At 65.1% G+C, this 212-nt stretch overlaps 1 protein-coding gene across 1 annotated transcript in view; it reads right to left on the minus strand.

The window, feature by feature from the left end:
• The window catches only part of DNAJA1 (DnaJ (Hsp40) homolog, subfamily A, member 1), an 8,264-nt gene extending 8,059 nt beyond the window's left edge, over window positions 1–205 (minus strand). The window contains exon 1 of the mRNA XM_010140237.1: window positions 72–205. Coding sequence (XP_010138539.1) covers window positions 72–203 — 132 coding nt within the window. The 5' untranslated portion in view covers window positions 204–205. The remainder of the gene's footprint in view (window positions 1–71) is intronic.
• Between the last annotated feature and the right edge of the window lie 7 nt (window positions 206–212).

Genomic DNA, 212 nt, shown 5'->3' on the forward strand with positions numbered 1-212 from the left:
TCGCCCTCCACGTTAGCCCCTGCCGGGGTAGCTGGCCCCACGGCCCCGTCCCGTCCCGTCCCTCCGCTGACCTTCTCGCCCTCATTGGGGTTCTTGTCCGGGTGGTACTTGAGCGCTAGCTTTCGGTAGGCCTTCTTCAGCTCCTCGGCGGAGGCGTTGGGCTTCACGCCCAGCACATCGTAGTAGGTTGTCTCCTTCACCATAGCGGAGGG

This window comes from Buceros rhinoceros, unplaced genomic scaffold (genome assembly GCF_000710305.1).
Source record: "Buceros rhinoceros silvestris isolate BGI_N320 unplaced genomic scaffold, ASM71030v1 scaffold16877, whole genome shotgun sequence".
Classification (NCBI taxonomy): Eukaryota; Metazoa; Chordata; class Aves; order Bucerotiformes; family Bucerotidae; genus Buceros; species Buceros rhinoceros.